Source organism: Podarcis raffonei, chromosome 12, assembly GCF_027172205.1.
Source record: "Podarcis raffonei isolate rPodRaf1 chromosome 12, rPodRaf1.pri, whole genome shotgun sequence".
In the NCBI taxonomy this organism is placed as follows: domain Eukaryota; kingdom Metazoa; phylum Chordata; class Lepidosauria; order Squamata; family Lacertidae; genus Podarcis; species Podarcis raffonei.
The window spans coordinates 23,110,323-23,125,527 of NC_070613.1; the positions used below are offsets into that span (position 1 = coordinate 23,110,323).

Consider the following 15,205-nt stretch of genomic DNA (forward strand, 5'->3'; position numbering starts at 1 on the left):
CCCGCGTCACTTCAGCACTAATATACCTTAGAGCAAATTAAGTTTAAGTTAGTAATGCACATATTTTACCAATGAAATACAAAGAAATAATTATGTTATGCTTCAGCATACAGCTTTAAATACCGAACTAATTAAAACATTTGGAATTTAAACACCAGGTGGTGCTTAATGCAGTGCCCTATTTATCATTGTTCAGTTGCAATGTTATTTATATATATCTGAAATTAATAGGCTTACTATAAAGTGCAACCTGGTAAAGCAACTGCTGTCAGTGTCACTCCTGAGATGGAGAGAGTCAAGAAGAATCAAGAAATTATCAGCTCGGCAAGTCCTTTGTTTTTCCTTGTTTCTTTTCCTTGTTTTGGATTAATAAAGAATTTAACCTCTCTGTGACGAGTGTATCATGCCCTTAACAAATTATGTCCTTAATAAATTAATTTTGAATCTTTAAGAGTACTATAGAAATGTGTATTTATCCGTTTGGCCTCGTGACTGCTAATAATGAAGCAGTAGGTTCCATGTGCGTTTTTCTTGTTTCTCCACTTTGTTTTTTAATGACTTTGCCAATGTTTACTAAAGTACAATCTTACGTTTTTTGTATCATGCATTATTAACTAGTCAGTTACGAATTGTAGTGAAGGCCAATGACTTTGAATGGGTAGACCAGTGCAATGTGCATTACCACATCTCCACAATGCCTATTCATTTTGGGATAGAACGGTAAAAGAATATCAGTTGCGCGTGACATTAAGCATGATTTTCCTGTCAAGTTGTGCACACTCGAAAAATCCATGTGCTGTCTTTTGCAGGTCAAGTACAGCCGAGATCAGCAACAGATGAAAGGTAGACCTAGTATGATTGTAGACACACCTGAGCTGAGGCATGTCAAAGAGACACAAAACAACATCTCAATGGTAGGGTACATTTTTCACCTAGCTGGTGTGTTCTGAAGAACAGTAGCTGTAGATTGGATTAATCTTCATTAATCTAGGTAACTAGCACGATGCGCTAAAGTCTGGACTGAGTTTTCCCCCTTACACAGTGGTTCTTGGGGTGGGGGTTTGCTAACTGCATTTAAATGTTGCATATTGCTATACTAATAAAATGACTTCCCTAACCATTCACTTGTGTGGCTTCTTAAAGACACTTCACGTGGTTCCTCTCTGTTCATTGCAGATTTTAACTGGAGAGGGTGATACACACACACACTGCCTTGTGCCTGTGCATGTTTTTGATTTGTGTGTGCAAGTGATATTCTGAATTTGGTTGCTCTGATTGCCTTTGCCTGAAGGATTGTGTATGTGTGAGTGTGCTGTGTATATGACCGTATGTGAGGAATGGGGGAGGGAGGCTTTTAAAAAGCATATTGATATCTGTAATACCTTGAAAAGTCATACTAATTTGAAATTTTATCCTAATGTATTGATATGGAACATTTGTGCTTTCTACAACTGAAATTGAATGAAATGTAAGATGATTTTGAAGGGTTTAGCACCATCATTTGCATGTGAATGTAACACTAAATGCAATAGACTGCATGCGACTTTTTATCTGTATACAAAAAGTAATTACCTTAAAAAAAACCAAAACCAATGACGACAATGGGAGTTGCACATCTATTGAGCCTTGTAGCGGCAAGGAACAATTGCATGACAGTGGTTACCAGCTTGAAATAAGCAAAAATGTCAGTGGCCATGAAAAATAATGGTGACAATGCCTATCTTCTACAGCTCTCAATACACCGTGTCATTGGACTAGAAAATAATAATCTTCCCACCCCGCTCCAGGTCAAATACCATGAAGATTTTGAGAAGACAAAAGGCAGAGGTTTCACTCCAATAGTGGACGATCCTGTGACTGAACGGGTGAGAAGAAATACCCAGGTGGTTAGTGATGCTGCCTACAAAGGCGTCCACCCACACATAGTTGAAATGGACAGGAGACCTGGAATAATTGTGGGTAAGTTTCTACTCTGTGCTTTACTGACCCAAATATATTATGTGGGCCAGCTCTGCAGAATAATCTTGCTCTGTTATTTACTTACTTACCTAGCTATCTTGTTCTGTCTAGTTGCAGTGTTATCTGTATTTGATGTTTTGTACCTTTGTTTCATATGCAATTCCTTCTTAAGATTAAAATGATAGGTCAGTTTTGGGTTATCAGGCGATAATTGTCTGCTGCAGAATTCCTGATTGCAGTCACCTCTGAAGTAATGAGTATAGTAATTAACAGAACAGATGATAAGATGAAAGGTATTTTAATCAAACATTAATTTGCTCTACAAAGGCTGAAAGGTAAAGAAAGAGAGAGAGACAATATAAAAAGTACTTAAATTGTTAATATGAGCAGCCAATTATTAACATTCTTAACTTTTTTAAAAAAAATGAAAGTAATCACAGAAGAAATTGCCATTTGACTTTTTCACGTAGATTAGCAGAAAAGGAATTCAGCTCCATGATTTTAATACTTAGTATGATGAGATTTTTATTGTTGGAAAAGTCGTGGTATTTTTATTTGCAAACTATAAGTGCTGACCTGTGCATTGAAATGAAAATGAGATACATTCATTCTTTTTCTTCAGTACCACACTAAGAATCTCGTAAAGTTATTTCTACAATGTTGGATAGTATTTATGAAACTATGAAGCCACAAATCATATCTCACACTTTTTCAAATGTTATTTTCCCCATGGTCAAATCCATGGTAAAACCCATCTCCATGGCTCCCAGGGATTATTTATGTCTTCCCTGATAACATCTTTGTGCTTTTACTTTCTTCCCCCAACTGTCTTACTGTTCCTTTTTGGGAAAGACCTCAAAGTTTGGCGCACAGATCCTGGCTCCATCTTCGACATTGACCCTTTGGAAGATAATATTCAGTCTAGGAGTCTACATATGCTTTCGGGTATTGTTTAACATGATTTTCTCCAGTGCTTGATTGTAGTCAAGTAATATCTACATCTAACGATGTAGTTGCTGCTTTTCAGAACTGATTTGTGTGAGCACAGAAGCAATTTTTTAAATGGGGTGGCTGCATTCATGTGAATTGTCATTGGCCTGTGCACTAATTCACTGAGTGAGGCTTCATTTACTCCACATGTTTGCGTTTCCTGAGGCAATTTACTGATGTCTGGACTGGCCTAAAGGCTGCAGATCTAATGCCCACTACCGTCTAATTTAAGCACTGGATGTTTATTCCAATTATGAAATTTATTTAATATCACGACAATGGTTAGTTTAATTTTTGCTATGGATCACATGGCTTGGCTTATAGAAAGATCCAGAATGCAATTTAAAGTTGGTGATAGGTCTTGTGGGTTTTCTATCAGCTGTCTAGATTCTGTGGTTAAATGCAAACCATTTAATACCACATATCAAAAAGAACAACACATAGCCTCCATGAGCTATCCACTGTATCCTTTAAATAACTGAATAACTAAATATAATCTGCTTGCTGCTATGATTTTACACACACACACACACACACACACACACACACACACACACACACAAATTCTATAGTGCCCTTCACCTGAGGATCACAGGGGAGTTATAATTCACATTACAGCAAGTTTCTGCATGGTTCCTCTTAAAGCTAAGCAACACAATTTCCTTTGGGCAGTAAAATGTCTTATGTCACAGCCATAGGAGCCCAGCTCTTAGAGGCCAAGGACCCTTCGCCCCCACCAATAAAATATTTGAGGAGGCTGCCCTCCCCAAGTTGACGGACATTGCCATTCAAATGGTGTGCGCATGTCACGTCATGTGATTGATTATGCGGGGTGGGGCTTACCTGGCCTTCCTAATACTGTATTCAAGTTGGCACCACTTGTCACAGCTGTACCAGTATTTGTGGGAACAGTCTGTGCGTGGCCCTAGTCAGAATCCAATAGCAGCATTCCTGTGCGAACAGTTTTCCCTACTTGCACATTTTAGTGAGCTCATGGTTTCCAGTTACTAGTATCTTGGGGCAGCTTTGCACAAGATGTTGCTGGCATGGGAAGTACCCAAGTTGTCAGCCCTGTTGTTTGAATGAAAACAAACAAATAAAGAAGCTCTCTCTTACTTTACTCATCTGTCCTATAGCTATTTACTGCAGTATTGTGTTTCCCCTCGTAGAAAAAGCAAGACGTTACAGTAAACAGCATTTCCGTTCTACCAGTACTTCTGGCGTTGGAGATGACAAATCAGAGGGCTCTATGTTTTCTTGTTCCAGTGAGGTAACAAGGCCATCTAACGAAGGAGGTACCCATAGATGTCCTCTGTTCCCTTCTGATTAACAGTCACAGTGTGCCTGTTTCCTTGCACATCTCCAGGTTAACTCAGCAACCCTTGTTTGCCCAGTAAACAAACAGCTGTGTAAGAGAAGTATTTTTATTAATGTCAAAAAGCCCTTGAGATAGCCAGTAAGATTTTGGTTTGTTTGTTTTTTTGCATGCAGTGTTTGATTCACAGGTCTTAATGCCTCTTCTTGGTTAGCTATTAACATACTTGTTAAATAAAAATTTCTTTTTTGGTTTAATGATGCTCGCCCACTTCTGACTTCAGCTGTGTAGAGTACAATTATGTAACTTCAAGTGGGGAGGTGGGGGAAGGAAGGGAGTCAGTCTATTTATTGCCTTTGTCCCAAGTACAAGCTCATTGGATAGTGTGAGGAGAACATAGAGACCGGGGCTGTCTAATGTAGTTTTGGTCAACTGTGTTTGAAAGATGTTCATGGTCTTTGCCATGTGACCGATCTGTGCTGCTATTACACAGCAAGAGGTGCAACGTTTTAGTTGATTGAGAATGCCAGCACAGTATTACAAGCAGTTATGGTGCTCAGTCCTACACACACCCACACACCCACACCATATGTGTTTGTGTATGCCTGTCTATGTGTGTATTCTGTATTGTGTTGGGTATTTTGTAGGAGTACACAGCATCTAAGTCACTGAGAGGGGCAAGTACCCAAGTCTTGAATTATTTTATGCTTTTTGCTATGGTGTTCAGTTGCAGGGCCCCTGATCATTTAAATTAAAGGTTTGTGCTCCACTGTAAATCACATTCTTACATTCTTAACACATTATCACAGAGCAACTTGTAGACTGAGGACTGATAGTTCAGGCTTCCCCGTGTTTCTTGCATGCTTTTATTGGAATTCTGGTATATGTTGGCAAAGTCCCAGCTCATTCGATCTTCATGCCAGTGTTCTGAACGAAGTTGCCAACCATTTCCGTAAATGAATATACATGGAGAGCTTAATAAGCATGCTTGTTGTTGTGTCTGTGCTTTAAAGTGGATTTTGCATTACACTTAAATATGTCTATGAAATATTCATTGCAATCTTCTATTCTTCTTGACTATATTTCCAGGCCATTTAAACTATGCCTTGTCATTTCAGGGAGGTATTTCGTCTTAAAACTGAATAGCTTTAGCGCTCCCATTAGCATCTGACAACTATGTGTTTCTTATTTGGAATTTAATATTTGGGTTGCTGAAATTTGCCAAGTTCAAGCCCATCAGTGATAAACTATGTATTTTCTATTATGAAACACCTTTTAAAATAAATGTGTTAATCTGAAAGGAAGGTCCTCTCCCATTATGAGTTATCTTGCTTACTATATTTCTGTAAAGTCCTGAATACCTTTCTTCAGTTGTAGTTGACATAAGTGGCGATTCATATATATATGAGAGATCCAGCCACTATCAAATGTTTTGCAGTTCCAGTAAACTAAGTCTGAGAAGTATCCCTTTGTTGTAAGGCACAAATACAAAGGAATGCAAAATTATAAAAAGTGCCAAAAACCAACAATGCAATGAAATTAAGGAGAATAAAACCATCCTGAGCAAACTTTTCACAGTTAGGGGGGCTACCACAGAATTTTGAATATATATAATAGTACACATGTTTCCATTAATGTAGTGACTGCATTGTGGTCCCATGGATGGTGCATCTTTCCCGCCCCGACCTGGCCACAGTGATCCATGCGACGGTCATCTCCAGGCTTGACTACTGTAATTCGCTCTACGCGGGGCTGCCCTTGAAGCTGTCCCAGAAACTCCAGCGGGTGCAGAATGCTGCAGCGAGGCTCCTCACGGGGTCTCTGCCATGGGAGCATATTCACCCAGTGCTTTTCAAGCTGCACTGGCTCCCGGTGGAGTACAGGGTCAGATTTAAGGTGCTGCTTTTGACCTTTAAAGCCCTTCACGGCCTAGGACCCTCGTACCTACGGGACCGCCTCTCCCGGTATGCCCCACGGAGAGCCTCAAGGTCTATAAATAACAACACACTAGTGGTCCCAGGCCCTAAGGAAGTTAGATTGGCCTCAACCAGAGCCAGGGCCTTTTCAACTCTGGCTCCAGGCTGGTGGAACGCTCTGCCTCATGCGACCAGGGCCCTGCAGGATCTGATTTCTTTCCGCAGGGCCTGTAAGACAGAGTTGCTCTGCCTGGCCTTTGACTTGGAGCCATTTTGATTCCCTCCCTCTCTTTCTTTTTTCTTTTCCTTCTCCTCCTGCGATGAGGCTACATTTTAATATTTTAATGTTCCATTATTTTAATGTTGTATTTTATTTTTGTTTTTAAGTTGTGATCATTCATCTTGTTTTTATTATTGCTTGTAAGCCGCTTTGAGCCCGGCCTTGGCTGGGGAGGGCGGGGTATAAATAAAAAATTATTATTATTATCTTGGATACGATATTTTATGAGCTACCTATACATCAGCGAAAGGGGTTGGGTAGGCAATACTTCTCAGCCTAATGGAATCTGTGTGCATTTATGTAATAAAGCGGCAAACATTCCCCCATTCAGACACATAAAGGGTTTCTAGTTGGCCTGTTTAGTAGGTTCTAATATTAGAATATTTTATGAATGGTTTTGTAGATCAAAGGATCTCTTTGTTCAAATTGTTTCTTTCCAGGCTTTATGATTTTGCAACTATTATACAATTAGATTATATATACTTCATGGTTCATTTCAGTGCATTTCCTGTTGAGATGCAGAGTGAAAAGAAAGTAAGTCATAAAAGCAAAGTTAAGATTCCATCAGATTTTCTAGTTGAGTAGATAATTAAAACCAAACCACTTTTTAATCATACTTAATGGAGCAAGGAGCTTTTATGACACAGCAGTCTTTTGTTATTGTTTGCTTATTTAACCATGTGTAAAAACCTAGCAATTTGTAATGGCTTTGTTATTTTTTGGGAAAATGGGGAAGATTTTACTGCGTGGGGAAAGAGTTCATATAATTAAAAAGGTTTTGCATGGTAAAGCATTCTGTCTTGGAAAGACCAACGATCTTTAAAATTTCTTTTATTTATTTTACACAAGGTTTATACCATCGGAATGGGAGTGTCACTAGGACTGCAGGCAGGCGGGATAGAAAGGTCTTGAGCAATAGATAATATAATATCTATAGGGCAAGCTTAAATAAGGACACCTACAGTGATGATCCCTCCACCATGAGGGACTCTTCATGAACCAAATCCAGCATTGACTGCCTAACATCAAGGTTAGACGCTATGCAGTCTACTGGGATGTGGAAGGCTCTACGCATCCTGGGTAGTATTATCTGCAGCTTATACTGCATGATGCAACATTGCCACTTTTTGTGCCAAACTCCCCTTTGGAAGTGAGTTTAAAGTGGACTGTGATGAATTGACAAGCAGTTCCTTCCTGCTGAGCTGCCTTAGGATGGGGCCAGGTATAGCGCTGCCTGTGACTTGCACACCCTCGGGTAGGAGTATTCTGAGCCTGTTATTTGCCCTGGGCAATGGAACATTCAGCCAGCATCTCTGCATCTCTTGGGGAGCAGGACTGCTTGCTTTCCTGCAAGATTCGTGGGCACATGTATGTAGTGTGTGACATACTAAGTTTAAGAAAGTTTTCATTAGGTCTCAGTGATCAAAGGCAAAAGGCAGGAGGACGCCTCAAAAACAAACAAACAAACAAACAAACAAACAAACAAAACATGAAAGATCTAGCTAACCTATGAATGTCTATAACTCACAGTCATAGGGTTGTCTTGGGTACAGGAGCAGTATGTTGGGTCTGTATAGAATTGCAGGTGGGGAACAAAGAAATAATTGTGCAAATGTTCTTTAGAGTGATAATTGTTCAGTGCAACCAGTAAGTTTAGCTGCATATGGGCCTGAGTTGCACGTACTGATTTGCATGCATATGGGAAATGGAGATTAGTGTTCATTACTACAGACATTTCTCAGCAGCTTCCCCACTTGATCACATCTTCCAATCAGTTTCTCAGGTTGTAGATGAAAAAAGTATTTGGGAAGACATGACATCCCTGCTTAAAAGGAAAATGATACTAGAGAAGTTGTGTCTTAAAGATACATATCCTTGGCATGGGATATGCCAGGGATATCTCTCTCCCTGACCTCGTGACTATAAAACGCAGGCTAATTTTTGTCCTTCCCCCACATCGTCCCCCCCCTGCCGCTGCAATTTTTGTCCTTCCCCCACATTGCCCCCCCCTGCCGCTGCCTTGGACAACATCTTGGCTGATAAAATGTTCTCCACAACTCAAAAGCTTGCTACTCGTGACATTTTGGTTGGTCCCAATAACCCAACAGCAGATGTAGGACATTTGTTTCATATGCACCAACATACCGGCCACCTTTGTGTGTGTTTTTACCCAATCAATGAATGGAGGAAGAGAAAATCACAATACAATGTCACTCCACTTTTAGAAGGGCAACCTTGATCCTTCTGCAGGAATGGGGAGGACTGGGCCCACTGGTGCCAAAATGACAGCATCCTCATGTCTCCATAATATCTAATCCAGAGGTAGCCAATGTGGTGCTCTCCAGATGTTGTTGGACACCAACTCTGAAATATACTCAGAGTCGAGAGTGGATTTCATGCTCTTTATTCAGCTCATAGCGGTGAGGAGGAATGAAAGTCCCCCCCAAAGTGTCTGCTTTATATACATTATTTACACAATGAGCTGCACGTGATTGGCTAATTCCGGAATTCTCCTTTAGGCCAATCAGGTTGTGGATTCACTTCCATCTGGAGCTGGATTGGGTGGCTCCTGCAGACCAATCATACTGCTGCATTGTTCTAGGACCAATCAGATTGCTGCATTCTGAATCCTATTGTTCCAGGACCAATCAGACTGCTGCATTTTTGATCCTATTGTTCTAGGACCAATCAGACTGCTGCATTTTGGATCCTATTCAACTCAGTACATAACAAACTCCCACCAGCCCCATCCGATATGGCCAATCTGGAAGTAACTATGTTGGCTACCCCTGGTTTAACCTACATCCAAAGAACTTGGGAACAGATATCCTACTTTGGTCAGAGAATTTGGAGACCTTTTGATGCATTTTTGGATCCCTTGATAACAATTGTTCCCCCCCCCACCTAATATTATAGCAGCTTGTATCTGTGTCCATTGTGGTGTTGTAGGTTAATAAACTTGCTTGTTTGGTAGAAGGATTGCATGTCTTTCTGTTTTAGCAGAACCCTGGTCCCAAAGTGAATATGAGTTGTTTGCTGCCCATTGTGTTTGTAGTGTAGACAGCACAGAAGTAATTTCCTTTACTGCTGAAGTGAACTCTGTCTGCGAAGAGAGGTGTGAATGCACCTGTTGTGACTCTCTGGGTAGTTGATCAGCAAGATGTAGGAAGGTTGTGAGGCCAGAACCACATCTACCAACCTTTGATTTTCATGTTGGGGTATGTAGCCATAGAATGTAAACAAGTACTGCTTCATAGAATAAAAAAGTCAAGGGGGTGAAGCTCTTTTGAAGTGGAATTGTAGACAACACAATGTGCTATGTGACATTAACTATAGAATGTTTTCATTTAACTTTGTTTTTGTTGATTTTTTTTGTTCACTCTTACAGGGCAAATTTGTGCTGCTTTTCTCTTGATTCAGATATAACCTTGAGTAAATTACACTTTTCCTTGCATCTGCCAAGTTTGGGGTGTCAGTGTGTGCTTGGGGAGTCCCCCACCAATTTTTAAAGTTAGTTTTTCTATCTAAGACAAGCTTTTTTGTGTATACAGAAGCTCTTTCTGCTTACTCCAGTTCCTACTGAGGAAACCAACTCCTGCAGATGTTGTAAAGGGAGAAGAAAGCACCACTTCACTTAATGAATGACCATAGCATGTTCCCTTGTAGTAATTCATTTATGTTTCTTTTGCCATGCAGCCCCTGTACTTCCGGGGGCATATCAACAAAGTCAGCCCCAAGGATATGGTTACATGCACCAGACTAGTGTGTCGTCTATGAGATCAATGCATTCACAGCCACATTCAGCTACCTTGGTGAGTACTGAGTTAAATAATTAATCCTTTTCACAGCAGCCTCTCTCCTGCAAACACAATTATTTTCCCTCTTTCCTCTATAACTGAGCCTGTCTTAAAAAACCCTTTATCTTGCACTTTTTCACATGGGCTATAAACATGTTCTCTAAACTTAACCTGAGCAAACTTAATTTTTTTTTTGGTAACGGACCTGTTTAAGACCTTAAAGGAGTACAAATCTCAATTACATATTGCAATCTATGCAGTAGCTAAATTACTACATTGTAACTGAATTATGCTGGAGATTTCCCCTGACAGCTGCCTTATGTAATTACATGTAGAACTTTGAGCTTTGTTTCTCAGTTACACCCAGATCATAATAAGCTTCTAAAAAGTTTTAGAAGTTTTTCACAGTGTGGCTGTGCTGTCTGGAGCTGATAGGAGTCATATTCCTAAACTTCTGGAGGGCATTAGGTTGGCAAAGGCTGTCCCAGAATCATAAGATACAGTAAAGAATCGCATTCCCACGCCCTCTAATACAGTATTTGATATTCCAAATATCTCTTGATGTTTCTGGCATATGGCTGGAAACTGACACTTAAAAAAAACAACACAACCTCATCTTGATGAAGAATGATGGATTAAAACACTACCAAAAACCTACCATAAACTGCTTTGAACGGCAGTGAATAAATGTATAAAATTGTTTGGATCTTCAAACTCTGAGTTAAAAGCTTTCTGTAAACAATGAAATATTGCTGTAAGCATTTTCACCGCAAAATGCATCATAGGACCCATCCATACATCCACTTTTCTCATACTTTTTTGGCATGGATCTGAGCAGTTTTTCATTTGTCTTGCCATTTTCCCTGGGAAAACCCACTCTTTACTGCTGAATTGGAACAAATATCTGCAGAAAAACCAGGTTAAAGCGGCTGCACAAGCAGAAGTGTGGACAAGCTCATAGAATCTTGGGTGGAATAATAATAATAATAAATAAAAACAAAAATAAAAATAAAATGCCACCCATGTGACTGGGTTGCCCCAGCCAATCTGGGTGGCTCCCAACAGGTGATTCTCCCATACTTAGGTTGGCATAAATGTGTTTAGTAAATTGTGGTCGCTTAAGAATAGATTTTGAAATACTGTCTTCCCTGACTGATCACTAAGTTTAGCTAGCAAACGTGACCACATCTTTATGGTGAATAGCTAAAAAACTCCCCAACAATAATTTATCTCTCTCCCCACCCTCACTCCAATTGTGTAGATATCTATGTGTAATATGTGTGGTTATATACAATTAATGGCAGGAAAAGGGTGAAAATCCTCCTCAAATATAGTTGATCGTTGAATTTGCCTGATATAGAGCATTGTGACGTGTAATTGGTATGGTATATTGTGTGCTTTTTAAGTGCCAGTTCATACCAATGGTATTCTCCCCAAATATGGATATCTTAGCTTATTTTATGACGACCAGGCAAGTGACAATGCATATTTCAAAAGTGTTTCTAACATTCAGGGCTGCATACTCAAGACTATCCCTAGTTCCATGAAGAATAATTTCTTTGCAATTTGAAAGTTTGCTGATCTATACAACCCGCATTGCTGGTGACATATAATGTAGGTTTGTAGAGACTGGTTTGTTGGAAAATCTGTGAATTGTGTTTAATGGACTCCCCTCTCCTTTCTTTTCACAGAGAACATATAGAGCAATGTATGACTATAGTGCCCAAGATGAAGATGAAGTTTCATTCAGGGATGGTGACTACATCATCAATGTGCAACCAATTGACGATGGTTGGATGTATGGTACTGTTCAGAGAACTGGGAAAACTGGAATGCTTCCAGCAAATTACATTGAGTTTGTTAATTAATACTCACCGTTAGTACTTCTGAGCTTTATTTTGATTTACTTAAGCTTTACAAACGTACTTTTAAGACCACATCTTCATTACTTCCCTGTTAATGTAACAATCAGTGCTCCTTTCTGGAAGTCAACACACAATTCCTCTAACAAGTCCAAGAAGCACAGAGTTCCCAAAGTGTGCTGCTTAAACGGATATAGAAAAACTTGTTGGTGGAAACCTGGTGCTTGTAATCATGTAAAGGTTTCTATTAATTAGCTCCCAAATAGGTTTCTGCCTTTACAGTAGGCTGCATTTCCCACTTACGTTTTAATCACAAAGCAGCTGGTATTTTTTATTGTGTGACTTTGAAATTGTAAGAGGTTATACCTTGGTGTTAAGGTCCGAGTAATTAAAAATCCAAGTTAACAGAACAAATCTTTTGTTGTTGTGATAAATGACATGCTCAGAAGTTGCTTACAACTGCCTGGCAGCCTTAAACAAAATGTATCTTGTACTTAATGTCGGAAACTTCCTGACACACAGCTGTCTACTGTATTTTCCCCTGAATCTTTCATTTTCTCTCATCCATAGTCCCAATTCATGTTAGTCCTCCCAAACTACCAGTTGTGAATGATCTCCATGACAATAGCTGTGCCTTTTTGCACAGTTAGAAACAATTTTAGAGGGCATTTTCTATTTTGTTAATTCCAACCTTTTCTATTTCCCCTTGTATTAACACTGTTTGTATAGAAATGACTGTCTTCAAAGCACTGTCTTCAAAACACATATATCTATTTTTTGTTGTTGTAAGGGTCTGTCCTGAGAACTTTGCAATGGCATATAATTGTACCCTTTACGTGTAATGGTTCCGTGCAGGGATGGCAAATATGTAGCCTTCCAGATGTTTTGGCCAGGGATGAAGGGAACTGGAGTCCAGGCACATCTGGACAGCCAGAGGTTTTCCATCCCTGGTATACATGGATTGGTGGTAGGGTTTACTTCGTGAATTGGGGCTTGGATTTGGGACCTGACTGGCAAAGAATGTGATTTTTTTCCAGAGGCTTAGTTCAAGAAAAAGATTATTAGATATTTAGTAAATTTCTAGCTTTGTGAATATAACTCAAGGATTTACTCAATAATTGAAGCATGGCATCCACCTGAGAAACTTTGTCTTCCCACAAGGTCAAAAATACAAAACCATTATTTCCTGTTTTCTTTTTAAAAAATGATATCAGTTGCACTGCTGTCTTATTTTATCACTTCTAATTAACACTCATTGGATCACAAAACACTTGTTAGATGTTCCTAAACTTTTTAGGAGCTGGTGAGAGCTGGTGTGGTGTAGTGGATTAGAGGCTGAGCTTCGAAACAGGGAAGCCCCCGATTCAAATCTCACTTCTCCCACCAGCTCACCAGCTGGCCTTACTTAAGTCGCTCTCACTCAACCTCAGTTCCTTATCTGCAAATGGGGAGACCAATACTGAAGATAATACTGGTGAATAACTTTATAGTATTATAGGGCTGGGTCCAAAGGTTTCCTTCCTTTGATGGAAAGGCTCATTTGATGGAAGATGCATTCTGTCAGTTGAAGGGAATGTTTGGATCAAGCCAATTATTATTAACACAAGGTTAAAAAAAATGAAAGAGCAAAAGGGAAATACAGTGAGTTTAGTTGTCAGAATTTGTCCCCTGAACCAGTGCATTTCTTCAAGCCCAGCAAGTAGTGCATGAAAACAAACTTGCTCAGACATATTCCTAGTTGTTTATGCAAATATAAAAAATTAAAATCAGTACCAATATAAGTTACTTCCATTCTGCATTCATAGTATCCAACATATTATGAAAAGGGGAGGTATGGGAAGAATATATTTTTCTAGGTACTCAAAGTATGGATATTTATGACCATTTATCTCTTGTTTTTCCTCCATACTAATAAAATCAGGACTGGTGTGGGTGTATGTGTGTTTAAAAAAAGATCCAGGTCAGAGAGAGGGAAATGTAAACCCCCAAGTAAGATGTTTTTTAAATAGATTGTTATTTACATAGATTGGTGTCTAAGGGCTACAATGTATTTTGCTAATGGTATGAATTACTGAAGTTGACCTCTGAAGGTATGCTGCGTCCATTGTATTGTGCATATTATTATTTTTTAATTGTCTAAGGGAAGTATATTTAAACTGCTTTTAGAGAGTTTTGTTCTCAGATGTCAGAGGACAATGTCTCTAGCATAACGTCTCGAACATAGTAAGTAACTCATAAGTACAGAAGTTAAAGAATAGAAAGTTCTTTATTTCTATTATTCTGTTTTACCCAAGAGAAGGAAAATAAACCGTTTTTTCCATCAGACCAGTAGCTGTTTTGTCTCCTGGCCATTTTTCTGTGAGAGTGGTAGCCATAGAATGGCCTCAGTTTGACCTGGGCAGTTCAGGCCATTTAGCTATTCATTGGGCCAGAGCATGGACTTCAGATTGGTGTTAATAAAAAGACTGTCATGCCTGATTCAAGTGTTCACAAGATGAGATGGACCAATCTACTCATGAGACCATGCCAATTCAGTTTATATGTGGCGAGTTTTGAAGGAATATGTGGGGAGCTTTGCCCTGGAAACCTTTACCTTTACCTTATGCTGATATTGTAATGTTGTAAGGTAAAGGTGAAGGGACCCCTGACCATTAGGTCCAGTCACGGACGACTCTGGGGTTGCAGTGCTCATCTCGCTTTATTGGCCGAGGGAGCCGGCATACAGCTTCCAGGTCATGTGGCCAGCAGGACTAAGCTGCTTCTGGCGAACCAGAGCAGTGGTACCTATTTATCTACTTGCACTTTCAGTCCCTTCATTCAACCACCTCCATGTTGGCAAGCAACGCTGTCAAAATAGTTTCTCATTAAGTAAAGGAAATTGTCTGCAATACCCATATTTGTGCAAACAACATGCATATGCAGTCTGTGATATTATTACATGTGATATTAAATTGCAAGGATGAATGCCATCTTTATTTGCCTGTTGTAATTTAAAAAAAAACCCCGAAACAAGGTACTGGTAATTGTTTTTCAAAGAGAACTGTCCCACTGCAAAATGTTTATGGCATTTATTCAAATCTTTAATG

General features: G+C 39.5%; 1 protein-coding gene across 10 annotated transcripts in view; it reads left to right on the plus strand.

Annotated features, from left to right (window-relative positions):
• The window catches only part of NEBL (nebulette), a 134,342-nt gene extending 119,898 nt beyond the window's left edge, over window positions 1-14,444 (plus strand). For 6 of the 10 annotated variants that reach the window (XM_053359588.1, XM_053359589.1, XM_053359587.1 and 3 more), the window contains 7 exons: window positions 232-324; window positions 810-914; window positions 1,788-1,959; window positions 2,812-2,904; window positions 4,119-4,244; window positions 10,157-10,272; window positions 11,949-14,444. In XM_053359588.1, coding sequence (XP_053215563.1) covers window positions 232-324; window positions 810-914; window positions 1,788-1,959; window positions 2,812-2,904; window positions 4,119-4,244; window positions 10,157-10,272; window positions 11,949-12,125 — 882 coding nt within the window. In that variant the 3' untranslated portion in view covers window positions 12,126-14,444. The remainder of the gene's footprint in view (window positions 1-231; window positions 325-809; window positions 915-1,787; window positions 1,960-2,811; window positions 2,905-4,118; window positions 4,245-10,156; window positions 10,273-11,948) is intronic. The other 4 variants (XM_053359590.1, XM_053359591.1, XM_053359593.1 and 1 more) reach the window with 4 other exon arrangements.
• The last annotated feature ends 761 nt before the right edge of the window (window positions 14,445-15,205 follow it).